Raw genomic sequence first — 14393 nt, forward strand, 5'->3', positions numbered from 1 at the left:
ATTATATATTTCCCTATAAAACTTTCACTCACATTGCATACCTAACAAACTAAAGTAATAAACATAGGAAAAAGAAATAATCCAAATCATACATTTAGTACAGATCTTTCAATTGCTTATTAAACTACATCAAATTTAGCTACTATTTTTGCGGTTGCTAAAATAGATGTTTAAAGTGAATAGTCCTAAAACCTAATAATATTATTGTAGAATGTCTTTTAGATCACACGATGATGGAATGGTGTAACTTGCACCTTGATTGAACAAAGGAAAAAAAAAAAATCCCACGTCATTCTTTACCAATATTTTACAAAATACATTTGCAAAGTATTTTCTTTCAATATTTGCAAGATAGTCATGCAAAAAAAAAAAAAAAAAAAAAAAAAAAAAAAAAAAAAGAAAAAGATACTCGTACAACAAATGCCTAGAACTTGTGATCGTAATAGGGGTGGAATCTTAGCGAAGAACTTTTGAGTTCTTGCCAGGATGAGCTATACGGATTAAGGACCGATGAAGGGAAATATTGTTGGTGACAACTGAATTTTTATGTTATGCTTGAATCTAATATTTTTGAAAACTAGAGTTCAAATATATCTCCCTACCCATTGTTGTATTGTACCTATCGAATTATTATTAAAAAAAGAAAGTAATATTACAATATTTGTCAAACTTCTATGATTCTTTTTAATTTTTAATTTTTGGACAATTTGATAATTGAGGAAGGGAGATTTGAACCTTAAACATATTTTTTTGAAGCATTATAAAATACTAGTTGAGTTACAAAACCCTTACCCTTCTAACGAAATTTTAATATAAAAAACTTACAATTAATTGATATGATAACGAGTATAATTAGTTGTACTTCTAAAATTATGGATTCTAATAACTACATCACTTATGATCAAATAAAAAATTTAAGGTCAGAATTCCGTCATTTCAAAAATCCAATCGATATCTTCCCTAATAATAATTTCTTGCAATCACATATAATTCTTTTTAGTACAAAAACAATGGATGTGATAGAATTGCATGTAAGTGAAGTGTTATGTCCCTTCGATCAGGGAAAATTTTCTTCATGAAGTGCCTTCCCACAGGCACGTGTGGAGCCCACATGTCGGTGAGAGAGGCATTCTCCACACGTCGGTGAGAGAGGCATTTCATACACATGACGCACAAAATACCAGCTCCTCCTATCAAATCTCATTTCGATTGAGGTTAACCCAATCCAAATCCCAAAAAACACCCAATAAATTTGTAATAAAATATTCAAAGATTTTAGACAATAATGAAAAAATTTATAATCACAACTTTTCTATTTTTTACAATTTTGACCTGACAAATTATAAATAAGGAAAATATAATAAATTTATATAAATGTGATATAAAACTACCCACAATTTTCATTATAGTTATGACAAAATTGTGACAAAACAGGTCGGTCTTCTAGAACAGACAACTATGTACTTGGCTGGTTGAATATGAAAGTTGAAAGGAACCCGTGGAATAAGGTGTCCTGTACTGTTGTACACATCACATATGGGACGAGGTAGCATGCAACAGGTGCGCAAGTTAATGCACAAGATTATTTCTCCGGAGTGACGGTAGAACAGTGAGGAGAGACTTGTGCGGACGAGAAGAGAATCCCAAAGTCAATGCAATCTAAGTTAGTTCATAATTAACGAGTTTTTTCCAACATAATCAAACAAAGCACTATGTGACATGATATAAATAAGAGCACCAGTGGAATACGCAATAATGTTTCAACAATTGTTTAGACTTCTCTGCTGTCCAAACCATGCATGTTACAGTAATCTAAACCAATCCCCAAAAAGAAGAGCCAGGTTATTTTTTTTTTCCCTTCATGTAATTCTTAGTGTCAAACAATGCTTTTAGTTATGTTTTGCTTCTGAACCCCATTTTGGGTCTGGGCCAGTTTCTTCAAAAATCAATTTTCTCTAGTGGGTGTTAATAGCTTTTTTTCTTTTTTTCTTTTCTGTACTGGGTATCTGTGTGTGTGTGTGTGTGTGTTTTTAAACCTTGCTGGGCTATGCTTTAAGCAGTAATATATTCTTCTGTCTATGCAATGGTAGTTCTTGATCATAGCTTTATTGAAGACCGAGTGAAAGTACTTGCATTTTGTTTATAATTTTTTTTTAACCAGTGATCAAAGCTTTAGTGGGTTTTTTATTCTGGGTTTTAGTTCAAGAAATAGTCTGTAAGTTTTCAATTTTTATTTGAAATTTTTTTAGACATAATCATCATGAAGAAGCAAAGGAAGCAAAAAAAGATAATCAAAGACAGGGATTCAGAAGACTGGTGTTTTGAGTGCAAAGATGGTGGAAAACTAATGATCTGTGACTACAGGTGAGTTGACTTGCTCAGTAATTCATTCTTGAAGTGTGGGTGAGTCAGTGTTTTTTTTTATATTCTGATGAAAATAGACAACATTCATTATCTTTCCTTGGGATCAAGGGCATTTTGGTCTTTTCATTGTTGTTGGTCTTTGAAAATGTAGTTCCTAACTCATTGGCCTGGCTTTGCATGTGCTTCAATTTCTGTTTGGCTCTGTTTTGTTGTTGATGTATTCTTGGGAATAGTATATAGTAAGAATGTTTTTGTAGCATGGAAAGGACAGGACAGGAGGGTGAACCTACTTTTGGCGTTTTGTAAAAGATTCTAGTACAAGATTCTGTAAGAAATTGGTTTTCTTTCTGAAAGCACCCTTAAAAATTCAAAAAAAAAAAATCCAAAAAAAAAAAAAAATCTCCTTTTGTTGTCATTTTCCCCTTTTTTATTGCTATGGTCTGAATCATAAAAATTTGAAATTCAGGAAAAGGATACCTGTTGACCAAAAAGTCGAGATTGTAAGTGTATGTGTGGCTTTGGCTGTTCATGTACTTGTACACTCCCTTTGTTTCCACAGAATTTTTTTTTTTCAGAGAAAAAGTTTGCAATGGAAAACATTTTCCGGAAAAAATGACTTGTTTTCCTGTGTTTGGTTACGGCTTTGAAAATGTTCTTAGGAATATTTTATAACGTTTGGCTTGTACAGAAAATCATTAATATTAAATGTATGCAAGATGGTGGTGGTGATGGAGGCTATGGTCAAGGTGGATTGGTGGTAGTGGTGGTGGTAGTGATGGCAGTGGTGTTAGTGGCACATAGGAATATAGGAGATGAGGTGAGGACACAAGGGAATGGTGGAAAATGATTTCCAGATTTTGTGTTATTTTCCCTTGACTTCGAAATTTTTTTTCCATTGACTATGATTTTTTGTCTATAAAAGTGCCAAACATCAGTCCTTCCTTACTGATACTTGATTGTTGGTACTTTTTATTGTAAAATTTGGACTGATGTTTTAGGTACTTTTGTAGCTAATAACATATGAAGTGATACATCAACTGTCTCCAAAAAAAATTATCACTTTTAGTGTTGATCAATGAACACTCAAGGAAGGAGCTCTCCATTCATTGGTACCATCAACTGTTATGGATGTGTAGAAAAAGGCTATCTGGGGAAGCAATTGGAGGGATCTTTTGTAGAAGTTCTTTGTGGATTCTGTCCTTGGAAAAGGTCAAATGTCAGTTTAAATAAGTATTTTGGGGCTCATAGATGGATCATGTTTGTGGAGTTTCTCTATCTATAGACAGTTTAAATTATTTTCTTTTTTATAAGTAGCAAATAATCTCCAGTTTAGAAATTTCCTTTTGGTCCAAAGTCCCACTGATTTTGAAATTGCCTCACTTCCTATCAAGTCTGCTGATTTTGTAACCTTCGTGGGGGTGCAAAGGGGTTCACAGCTATTAAAGATGATTGAGGATAAAAGCGAGTCTTGAATTCTAATAGTGAGGCCCCCTTTTATTGACTTTGCTATTTTATCTTCTGCATTAAAGAATGTGACTCTTAATGAAGCATGTTGTTTGTCAATCTCTTGTATAAATTAGCATGTACACTTGGATTGTTTCCATATCTGCTTGTAGATGCTAAGCATATACTTTTGTGATTTTAATGATATAGCATTTTTAATTATTGCAACTTAATTTTATAAGAAGATTGAGGGTTTACAGTTGGTAGGGATCAATTCTTAGATCCATGCCTCCCAAAACACTCATGTGTGCTTTGTGCATCTGTTCAAGGTTTTTTACAACTAAATTTAGCATTTCTCTGTGCACCAAATTAGGATTTTATCTACCTTATTCTGGTAACGTATTTACTCGATTTCAGGGATTGCCTAAAAGTTTATCATCCAGAATGTGTGGGAAAGGATGATTCATTCATGGAGAATGAAGAGCCCTGGAATTGTAGTAAGTCAATCATAACTATCGTGATGATATTTAGTCCACTTGTTAATAATCTGTCAGAATGCTTTATAATCAAGAGAACACAACATAAAAGGGGGAACTTTATTTCTCTGAAAGGTCCAACCAGAGGACTCACTCAAAATCATACCCTAAACTTCTCTGGAAAGCTCTTGAGAAGGCAAAAGGCCTGTCCTATACAGTTACATGCCCAAGAATTGATAAGCAAAATGGTTTGTTTTCATAAATAACTCTTTGCAAGTATAAGCAATATACTGCCAGGAAGCTATATGATTACAGAAATCAAAGTTCTGACCTTGCAATCGACATCAAAGTTCTGCCATTAATTTTCCTCTTCATGTTTGTTTTGCATTGGAGAATTTATATACACCAGATTAAATAATTATAAAGATTTATGTTTCAGATAGGCATTCTTGCTTAATATGCCAAAACACAGCAAAATTTTATTGTGTTTGCTGTCCAAATGCGGTATGTGGATGCTGCATTGGTGAAGTTGAGTTTGCACCTGTTAAAGGGAAGAAAGGATTCTGTGACAACTGTTTGGAGCTTCTTCTTCTTGCTGAACAAAATGCGGATTATGATTCTGATGGGGTATGTATAGGAATTTTACAACTTCCATTAGAAAGTTCTGGAAGTCTTATTATTGCAATATGTTCTATACCAATACCACCTGGATGTTATCTCTCTACAGTTTTAATTTGTCTTTGTGCCTTTTGTTTTCTTAGTTTTTAATACAGACCCCCACCATATGTAGTCCCAGAATGTTTGTGTTGTGAGTGTTGAGTCCCACACAGAGGAAAAAGTAAAGAAAGTGAGTAGATGATATACATATTGGGCATAACCCTTTGGCTTATGCTTTTGGGTTGGTGAGTGGTATCCCAACATGTGTATCAACACACTTTTAGTGGACTCCTTAGGCATTGCTCTTCCCCAACATTATGGCTGCTTGTACCTTACCTCATGATTGATGACACATTATAGAATATAGTGCTGTCAGCTTAGTAAATCATAAAGAAAGGGAAGAAAAGTAAGCGTATTAACTATCTAATTGCATGTATTTATTTCACTGCAAAATAATTACATGTTTATTTGAGGGATAAGGATAATTCATCGATGAAATTAGAAAAACAAGAGGAAAAAAGGGGAGAAAAACTGCATCAGAAGTTAATTTGATGTAAGAGACGCAAGAAGATTTTTATTTAGTATTATTTATGTTTGCAAGCCAATTGTATTTTTATGTTTTAGGTCCTAGTAGTTTATTAGGCTATTAATATTTTAATTTGGAAGCAAGGTTATTTTCGTAATAAGGCAATTAGGGTTTCCTAACCAATTAGAACTAGGGTTTAGCAATCCTTTATAAGCAACCTATTGTACTCCTTGAGGAGTTAGTTGATATTTTGATAAATGAAAAAATGGCTGTTTGGTCTTTCTTTATTCTAGTGTTGACTCCAGGTCTACCCTAGGTGCTGACTCCTAGTGGTTTTCTTACTTGGTACTGACTCCAAGCAAGGCCTAGGTGCTGACTCCTAAGTCATATCCCTTTATTTTATTGTTGTTTTCAGTTTTGTTCTGGTTGTCCTGCTTCATAATTACCTCTTGTTGTGTAGTTGTTCATTTTGAGGGGCTTTTTTTTCTTTAAAATTTTCATTCCCCCTTTTTTTAGTTTGGGGAGCATATGCTTGTTTTGATGTTTGTTTCTTATGATTGCAGGAAAAGGTGGATTTCAATGACCGAGAAACATATGAATGTCTATTTAAGGAATATTGGGATATAATAAAAGGAAGAGAAGGCTTGACTGTCGACAATGTGTATTCTGCAGATGCCCAGTTAAAGAAGAGAGGACGCTGCTCCGATTCAGTTAGAATAGGCAAGGCCAAAGAATGTAAAAAACTGAAAATCTCTGAGAAGGCATTAGGAAAAAAGAAGGTGTCTAAAGCAATAGAATTTATAGGATGGGGATCAAGCCCTCTCATTAAGTTCCTCACATCCATTGGTAAAGATACAACCAAACAATTATCACAATATGATGTGGAGTCTATCATCTCTGGATATATTCAAGAGAAAAACCTTTTTCACCCAAAAAAGAAGAGGAGGATACTTTGTGACCCAATGCTGTATTCTCTCTTCAGAAGGAAATCAGTGGATAAGAACCAAATATATAGTCTCCTGGACATCCATTTTGTTGCTAACTTGGAGCAATCAGAAGACGATGAAAGTGAGGATGAAGATGAAATCATTTTAGGAGAGAAAAAGAACGAACATATTACAGCAGCATTTAAGAAACAGAAAACATTGAGCTCAAACAGAACATGTCAGGAAGAGGAAGTGAATCGTACTGTGAAAGAGAGCGGTTTTGCATCTATGGTTGCTGAAAATATCAAACTTGTCTACTTAAGGAAGAGCTTGGTGGAAAGGCTACTGAAGCAGCCTGAAAGTTTTGATTGCAAGGTAGTGGGAAGTTTTGTGAGAACAAAAACAGACCCCACAGATTATCAGCGACGTACGTCTCATCAGCTCTTACAAGTTAGAGGTAATTGTAGCAGGCAATTTAGTCTTAGCAATTTTTTGATAACGGCAGATAAAATAGTGGTTTCTATGTACTTTGGACCATTTAGATTCTCTTTAAAGTAAATCTCTTTTTTATTTATTTGATGATGCAGTAATATGTTCTTCAAGTCATTTTAGTACAGTTTCATCAAAAAGTGTTCTCTTTCCAAGTTTCTGTTTTCTTTTATATTAAGTTATGTTTTTCTCTTTATCCCGTTAGGCATAAAGAAAAACGCAAGTGAAGTTCTACTGCAAGTCTCTAATATGCCAATAGACCTTAACATCGCTATACTTTCTGACTGTGACTTCACTAAGGTAACAGAACTGTTTGGAAGTAATCTTTCTTAAAGTTATGATATGATTTGTAAAATCCTATTTTAAAATCAAAGATTGTTGTTTTTCTGTCACTCTTCACATGCATCATTTGATCTGCTTAAACTTAAATGCAACTCTTGCTGGCTTGGTGTTGATCACATTGACTACAATCAGAAAAATAAAGAACAAATTTCTAGGAGTTGTGTTTTGTATTTTTAGGTTGGTTGATTAGGTTCTTCTAGGACATGGTGTCTTCTGATGGTTGGATTTGCTTGTTATTGATCTCTTGATCCACACTAATTTTATCACAAATTCTTGCTGACAATGGCATACTGACCTCCTTATCACTTATCAGATTTATTTCTTAGACATATGCTTATGCATCCCTAAAATAAAAGTCAGGGAGAGAGAGAAAGTTACTTCTATGTTTTGCATGTAAGCATGCTTAAACAAGCACAAAGTTGAGAGATTTCAATTTTGTACGTTAGGGAATATCTATTAATTTCACAATAGTAGGAGAGCAGAATGATCTTGAGTTAACATACTGCTGTCTCACTGTCAGTTTTCTGTTTGGATTCATCATAATTGTCATAAGGCTCCCTTTTTGTCCTCCAAAAATCCCTAGTAGGATTTTATTTTCAACTGAAATTTACACCAAAGAATTCCGTTTAACAAAATATTGGACTTGGTTTAAACTAATATGTAACGCCCCAAAATCATAAGCAATAAAAGCCTATTTAATCTGAATAATCCATAAAAATATTAAATAAAAGAAACTAGCAACCTTGAATCTGATCACAAGAGTCAGAGCCCTAATTCACCAAATACAAAACATCCTCAAAAATAATTCTCCAATACAATGTTTAATGCCATAAAATAATAATAAAATCTTTAGTTCTACAAAAATAGTTCGTAACTTCTGTCTCCCAAGAATCTCTACTCCAGTAATCCGTCTAATGTATCTGTAATGAGAAATAAAGGAGGGGTGAGATAACTCAATAAGTGGAATTCACTAACATTGGGGTGTGGGAACAAACCTTTTAAATAAATAATTCTTTCAACAAATTCACAACTTGTAACTCATCAATATTTTGTCATCAAATATTTCATGTAAAAGAAAATAATATCTTTATATTGTGAGCCATCATAATATATACAGTCATATAAACACTTTTCTAGGCTTTTCTCATGGTCAACGTTTACGCCCCGTTGACAGGGTTGTGCTGTCCCCTTTTTGGGACTGGAACCTCCTTTTCATCCCATTTCTTAAGGATGGCTCCTTTGGAACCTAAAGGTGCATTCCCTTGCTAAGGATCTTCCTTTTTGGATCCTCAATAGTATACTCCCTTGCTAAGGAGCTATTAAATGTGCACTGTCCCCTTTTGGGACCGTCCCTTGCTAAGGACTAGCTGCAGTATAATTGTCCATAGCTAAGGACTAAATACCATACTGAGCTTCTAATCACGACTTGCCATAGGTTTTCAAAACATATACAAGATGCTCACATAAATAATCCATTCAAGATACTCATAAAAATAATCCATTCATAATTCTCGAAAATATAAGGATATATTCACACATACAAATTTAAATAAATTTAGGTTGTCCCACAAGTTTTTCATAAAACGAATAATTAATGTGCACATCAAGAAATTATAAAATATCCATTTATATGTATAAAATAACAATATATTTCTTATATATATAATAGCTTAATAACCAACACTATTTGGGAAAACCCCCAAAATTAGTAAACACCACTTACCTCTTAGTTGCAAAAATAAAGGAAATCAACCTCCCTTGAATCACAACAATTCAGTAGAATTAGAACCTAGCAACACCAAAAATAGGTTCATCAATACACCATTTCCCACTTCAAAACTTATTTTCACACTTAAAACGGTTTTATCCTAGACAATAATGATATATCTAAAATTCTCCATTTATTCACGTAACTATCCAATTTACTATTGGAAGCCACATATTGCCTTAAGTTATTGCTTAGCATTCCCTCTTGATGCATTGGATGTCCATTGACTGTAACATTATATATATAACTATATATATTCAACTTAACACTGAAGGCCACGTGAGATTGCTTTAATCCATCAATCTAGTGCTAGAATGCTCTCTTGATGTCGCTGGACATCTACTGACCCTAATATTATATGTATATATATATATATATATATATTAAACAAAAGTAAAAGCTACATAATCAATCAAAGCTTGGACCATACTTTGTAGGGAATAGCATGGCAATACATGATGTAGCATGGCAATAGCATGACAATTAGTCAGAATGTATTCAGTATTCATAGTTTTTCAGCCTCAATGTTGGACTTAGAACTACTATTCCACTACGGCTATATAAACAATTGCTATTATAATATTGTAATCATCACTCTAAAGACCCAAAATCTATTACACGGTTGAACTAGTGTGAATGCATATAAACCGGTCGACAATTGAGGCTTAGTGTGAAAGCAAATAAACCACAATTGAGGCCTAGTGTGAAAGCAAATTAACCACAAACTCTATTGGTTCAATTCAAAGACTTCCTGACATACGGCCATAATACAATTCTTAATCAAATATAATAACAATTCTAGGAGCCTTTTCTCTATTAGTATAATTATAAAAACCGTACCTGTAATCTCTACTCACAGCCACAGTGAAGAGAAGCAAAGTTCAGTAGTCTGATGCGGCTGAAGCAAAAAGGAAGCCTTATAAGAATATGCACATGTAGCTTAAGTGGTAAAAGACTAGGGTTTTCAAGGCCCATATATGTACTTATGTCACCTCACTTGGGCTTCATATTCTATAGTATTTATCTTCTTTTTAATACTTTAGGCCCAAATTAATTTAATCCATTTTAATTATAGGCCTCCATTAAAAATTTACGTATAATAATTTAATTGGTATCAAAATTATGGGGTGTTACATAATACATCGTTGTTAATCTAATAATTTCATACTTTATTACTTTCTTTGGATATCTTTAAGGATTCTTTTACTGGACTTGCAAATTGACATATCTACTTTTCTTTGTATTGCCTTGATAGGATAAATTTTCAGACAGGATGTTTGCCAGTATTTAGGATATCTTTTGGAGTTGCTGACACCAAAATTTAGACTAGAGTGGGCTTGGTTTTTGTTATCTTGATGCTTGCTATTTTAGCTCCAACAGATTTCTAATAAGTTCTAATCAAATATTTATGGCGGTTCAATATGATGTTTTCCTGTTGTGAACTGCTTAAGTCTTTAATGACCCTTAGTAATAATGTAGCCCTTATTGACTTGTTGTGACGAATGAACAAAACCCATAGGGCGTGATGTATAACTTCTTCAAATAGCGTATATAAGAGAAAGAGTGGCTCGTGCATCTTTTCTTCTTTTAGACAAGTCTAGTAGGTAAGGGAATTTTTACCAATAAAAAAACATTCCTTTAATTTCCCCAATATTTACGTTGATAGACCTACACACAATGCAAAAATGTGAATGTAGGCATGCATAGACGCACAAAGATGTGTTCATGTATGTAACTCATCAAGAAGTAAAATTCTTCATCAACTACCTGATTTATCACATTTACATTAATAAAATATGAATACCTCATGACCATATGTACTAGATATTGCAAATTTGCCCTGCCATTTTTTATCTGCTTAATTGCTCCATTCATATGAGCAGCACCCTCTTCCCCAACAACATTGTTTTCTTTAATGCATGGTACTTTTTTGCAGGAAGAATGTGAAGATTTGCAACAAATGGTTGAAAATGGCCTCCTAAAGAAACCTACTGTTGTAAGTTCTTTCATGCATAAATTCTGTTTTTTCTTAGACAGTTGGAATTTGAAAGGTTTTAAACCCATATGTATGATTTGAAAGGTGGAGCTCGAACAGAAGGCAAGGAGTCTGCATGAGGATATAACAAAACATGTAAATTATCCTGATTAGTGCTATTTTTTACATCTCAAAATACATTCTATTATTCCTAGAGTACTATACTTCGCACTCCCCCCCCCCCCCCCTGCGCAACAAAAAAAAGGATTAGTTACTATAATCATCTACAGCTATTACTGTCTCTTCATTCATGTCATCTTTCCTGAATTATTTGGAAATACTTTTGTTAGTGGATTGAGATGGAGCTGGTCAAATTACAAAAATGCATTGATCGGGCAAATGAGAAGGGCTGGAGAGCAGAATATCCTTTCATGGAGTAAGCTATGTTATAACTCATTAGTCAGAACTAGTAATGTATGCCAAATATTGATGAATCTGTAACAACAGATTGTTGTACTTCATATACTCATCCATTATAAACTAGGGAATCACTCTTGAACGAGCTGAAAATTCATATTCTTAAAAGGAAAATGGGATTTCCCATGTGATCTAAAAAAATTTTATTTATTAATGTTATGCTATCTTCTCCCACTATGTAGGTTAGAGTGTTGAATTCAACCTGTCCATCTAATCAGACCTTCTATGAATTGGGAAATGCCAATTTTTTGGTTACCTTAACTTAAGAACATTTCAATTTCGTTTATTCATTCATCATCGTAAGTCTATTTTTCTTGTTTTGTTTCTGCATGCATGATTGAAAATCTAATTGTTGTGTGCACTTACACATGCGTAAATGAGCAAGCAAGTGTTCAAGCCTCTTTGTGCATGTTTCAAGGTGCTTTTTTCTTTTTATCAAATTGGAGTGGACCTTAACCAATTCTTTTGTGAACATTATTTCAATATTTAGACAAAATAGAACTTCTCAAGAAACCGTCAGAACAGGAACGATTATTAAATCAGGAGCCAAAGGTCATTGCAGAGATGGTAGAGCTCAGATCTGATTCTTCAGACTCCTCTGGAGATTGATGAACAATAAAGTTTTTGCTGCAGTCAATCCTCATTGGCAATATCAAAACATTCCAGCAAGTAACTAAAAATATGATGGAGCTTTTCTTGCGCCTTATTGGTCTGTACATAAACACTGTAGGGCGCGAGATTTGAAAACTTTGGTTGTTAGAGGTATCAAAAAGCAACCATCCATTTCATTTTGAATGTCTGATCCCTTTTGTTTCTGATCAGCCAAATGTGTAGTAGTTGAAGGTCTGTACCATGTAATGTAAAGATGGAGGTGTACTTAGCTTTTCCTTACAAAACATGTATTATAAAACCAATGGAAATTTTCATTTGCATAATGTTTGTTTGCTTATATCCTTGCAAGATTTGAAGAATGCCTTTGTTGTTATTTGTAGAAATTTAAGTATATTGGTTTCTCAGGAGCACATTGAGGGGCTTTATAAAAATTTAAGTATCTTGTGCCTTTGCAAGATCTGAAGAATATATGCTTGCACGGTTGCACCAAAGCATTAGCTGTTAGATATTTTATATGATATGACCTCACTAGTTGCTACAAATTTTTTTGTTGAGAATCAAAGTGATGTTTTAATACTAACTAGATCTATTTGGAATACAACCCTCAAAATGCTTCCTAAGATTCTTCATGCTTCAGAGCTAGCTAGAAATCATTGGCGGGATACAAACTTCATAATGCACTCAAATCTTTAACATACTAATCTATAAATTAGGAGCAATTCCGAGATATAATAACATGATAATCTTTTCACTCACGTAATAGTGAATTTAATTAATGTAGTGTAGTAGTGTCTCTTTTCACCTAGAATTCGCTAATTAAATTCATGAAAAAATTCAATTTTTTTTTTTAATACTTTCATTAACATAAGACCAAGGCAAATAACCCAGGTTTACAAAATTGCTGGTTGAGCCGATCGAGCTGTGGTGAATTGGCATCATAGTAGCAAGAGAAGCCACGTTAACAACATTTAGATTTGGTTTGGGAACAGCAATGAACTGGAAAGTCATTCCCTGCTGTTGGAGAAAGTGAAGATCAGTTAACATAGCTAGATCACTCCGCTTCTTCTTGTTGCGAATTTGTTCCAAGTTCTTGCTAGCTTCTTCCAGTGATTATGATGATGTGATGAAAGACTCAATTTTTAATGCTTCCTGAACTGCTAAGCTAGTAGTGCGAGCTCCAACTTTACAAACATTGTTGTTCCTTCATTGTTCTTAGCTTCATAAGCATATATTATTCTCTTCTCCTAGGTTCTTTTGTTTCTCTTCTAGGTAAATAACCGGACAGGACTATCCACCAGAAACTGCTCGAATTCACGAAACCACTTACAGTTCGGAGTTGTTTTTGGGTGCGTGTTTTAGGATCATCATTTCTTGGCCCATGACGAATTTCAATCTCTTTCTTGTTATACATCATTGTAAGTCTAGTTTTCTTCGTTTTGCTTCTTCATGCATCATTGAAAATCTAGTTGTTCCGTACGTGCGCTTGTATATTGTATGTGCGTAAATGAGCAAGCAAGTGTTGAAGCCTCTTTGTGCATGCAATTCAAGGGGCTCTATATATGTTCAACTACAATTCAACAAATTGAAGTGGACCTTACTAACAAGATTTATTGAGAGCATTATTAGAGCGGTTGTTACTGGAACCATTTTTCTGCTCGAGCCTCGGCCAAGACGGTTGGAACTTGGAACGGGCGTTGAGGTACGGTTTTTCATTTCCTTTGTTTGGAGTTTGAGGTATAAGCGGTCACGTTCTGACCGGTTGAACACTAGTTAAACGTTAAACTATGTTCCCTTCAAATCGCTTCGGTTCAAATGCTAAGATAATCAAAGTTTTTTTTTTTTTTTTGATAGAAGAATCTATGTATATTTTTATTTTTAGGCTACGGGTCATAATTAGACCAAACCATGTAATCAAAGATTTTACCAATTGAGTTAACTAGAATCCAAATCTTTAATACACCAATCTATAAATTAGGAGCAATTTAAATTTAACTTGTTAAGGCAGAGTCAGTGACTGACCGGGACTAGGACTTTGAATGAGAAGTGAAAACTCGTAATTGTTTAAATTGTAATACTAATGCACGTGAAAAGATAAGGGTAAGGTTTGACCGGTCGAAAGGTTCAACTGTGGGTCAAGAATCAAGATGGTTGTTATTTGATTCCTTTTCTTGGGTTTGAAGGAGTGCGATCAAACCCTTTTAATGTAAGATAGGTGTGGCGGTTGAACCAGTTCATCGCTTCCATGGCTTCAACGGTCAAACTTTTTCCGGGATTTACATTAACTAGCCAAAGACTTAAGACTCTCTCAAGTTGATATTATACATTATAATGTGCCTCA

At 34.0% G+C, this 14393-nt stretch overlaps 1 protein-coding gene across 2 annotated transcripts; it reads left to right on the forward strand.

The window, feature by feature from the left end:
* Positions 1-1754: 1754 nt before the first annotated feature.
* Positions 1755-12383, forward strand: LOC115962137 (uncharacterized protein At5g08430). 2 transcript variants are annotated; one of them, XM_031081024.1, is made up of 10 exons: positions 1755-1841; positions 2250-2364; positions 4225-4304; positions 4723-4910; positions 6030-6849; positions 7087-7181; positions 10928-10987; positions 11072-11122; positions 11317-11387; positions 11917-12383. In XM_031081024.1, exons 2-10 carry the CDS (start codon positions 2261-2263, stop codon positions 12050-12052), a joined length of 1605 nt encoding a protein of 534 aa, XP_030936884.1. In that variant the 5' UTR covers positions 1755-1841; positions 2250-2260; the 3' UTR covers positions 12053-12383. The 2 variants fall into 2 exon arrangements, with proteins under 2 accessions (XP_030936884.1, XP_030936885.1); XM_031081025.1 differs by having other exon boundaries at positions 1770-1841; positions 11317-11402; positions 11934-12308.
* The last annotated feature ends 2010 nt before the right edge of the window (positions 12384-14393 follow it).

This window comes from Quercus lobata, chromosome 9, assembly GCF_001633185.2.
Source record: "Quercus lobata isolate SW786 chromosome 9, ValleyOak3.0 Primary Assembly, whole genome shotgun sequence".
NCBI lineage: Eukaryota > Viridiplantae > Streptophyta > Magnoliopsida > Fagales > Fagaceae > Quercus > Quercus lobata.

Bases quoted from the DNA above. Each gene is read 5' to 3' on its own strand.
- LOC115962137 (XM_031081024.1), top strand. From the start codon at position 2,261: ATGAAGAAGCAAAGGAAGCAAAAAAAGATAATCAAAGACAGGGATTCA. The intron at 4,911-6,029 runs GTATGTATAGGA...TTATGATTGCAG, and splicing joins CGGATTATGATTCTGATGGG to GAAAAGGTGGATTTCAATGA. The intron at 6,850-7,086 runs GTAATTGTAGCA...TTATCCCGTTAG, and splicing joins TCAGCTCTTACAAGTTAGAG to GCATAAAGAAAAACGCAAGT.